This window comes from Fukomys damarensis, unplaced genomic scaffold (assembly GCF_012274545.1).
Source record: "Fukomys damarensis isolate Sample0158 unplaced genomic scaffold, DMR_v1.0_HiC HiC_scaffold_39, whole genome shotgun sequence".
Taxonomy (NCBI): Eukaryota; Metazoa; Chordata; class Mammalia; order Rodentia; family Bathyergidae; genus Fukomys; species Fukomys damarensis.
This window is the reverse complement of record NW_022900951.1, coordinates 95,887,969-95,888,786: the sequence shown is the minus strand read 5'-3', so window position 1 is coordinate 95,888,786 and position 818 is coordinate 95,887,969. Positions and strand designations below refer to the sequence as shown.

General features: G+C 60.5%; 2 protein-coding genes across 4 annotated transcripts in view; both read right to left on the bottom strand.

Moving 5' to 3' along the window:
- The window catches only part of Lonrf3 (LON peptidase N-terminal domain and ring finger 3), a 36,583-nt gene extending 35,771 nt beyond the window's left edge, over positions 1-812 (bottom strand). For all 3 annotated transcript variants that reach the window (XM_010622637.3, XM_033760268.1, XM_033760269.1), the window contains exon 1: positions 696-812. The gene's annotated coding sequence lies outside the window, so the exon portion shown is untranslated. The remainder of the gene's footprint in view (positions 1-695) is intronic.
- LOC104861282 (LON peptidase N-terminal domain and RING finger protein 3-like) overlaps positions 1-818 on the bottom strand; it is a 2,967-nt gene that overhangs the window by 523 nt on the left and 1,626 nt on the right. Inside the window, exons 4-5 of the mRNA XM_010622654.3 lie at positions 719-807; positions 149-258 (exon numbers count right to left, since the gene is read on the bottom strand). Of these exons, the coding sequence (XP_010620956.1) occupies positions 149-258; positions 719-807 (199 nt within the window). The remainder of the gene's footprint in view (positions 1-148; positions 259-718; positions 808-818) is intronic.

Here is an 818-nt window from a genome sequence, read left to right as displayed (position 1 = left end):
TCCGAGGCGAGCGTGGCCCACTTCGGTTACCTCAGCTGTTACACAATCCAGCCCGCCCGACCGGGCGAAGGAGGGGCCGCCTGGCCCGGGCCGCTCGAGGCCCTTATGCAACCAGTGTTCTCCTGACCTAATTCCAGTCCTGACCCACCCTACGAGGAGCCGCAGCCCCGGAAGGGACAACTCCCAGAGGCGGGAGCGACAGACGCAGGCGCCGACTGGACATCTCGCGCAGGCAGGAGAGGAGAGGACGCGGAGCGCCTGTAGGAAGGGTGTGAAGTTCGTCTCTTGTCAGGGAAGGTGCGGGCAGGTTTAAGAGGGATCCCAGGAGTGCAGAGGGAGGAGAGACAGACAGAGAGGGCAACACCAAGCAATGTACAGAGTGACAAAGATGAGACGAAGGGGCAGCGAAATAGAGGAACAGAGTGGCACACACAGAAACAGAGACTGAGAGTCTTATAAGCCCAAAGGCTAACAGGAGACCCTCAAAAAGACCAAAAACAAACAAACAAACTGCCAACCGACTACGGGGTACTGTAAAGGAAGGCTCACATGGGGAAGACAAAGTCTCAGAAATCTTTCTCTTTCACTCTGGCCACCGTCCATCCCACGGTCCCTCGCATCCCCCTCTGCCTAGGTCATTCTCCCGCCCTCCTGCGTCGTGACCAAGCCCAGCCCGCGGCGCGTTGGGGGCTCACCTAGCCTAACCGCCTCATTGTACTTGAGCAGCGCCGCCTCCACCTGGCGCTCTCGGTACAGCCGGTTGCCCTCGTGCCGAAGTTGCGACGCCCGCGCCGGGCCCGGGAACAACTTGCCGAGGA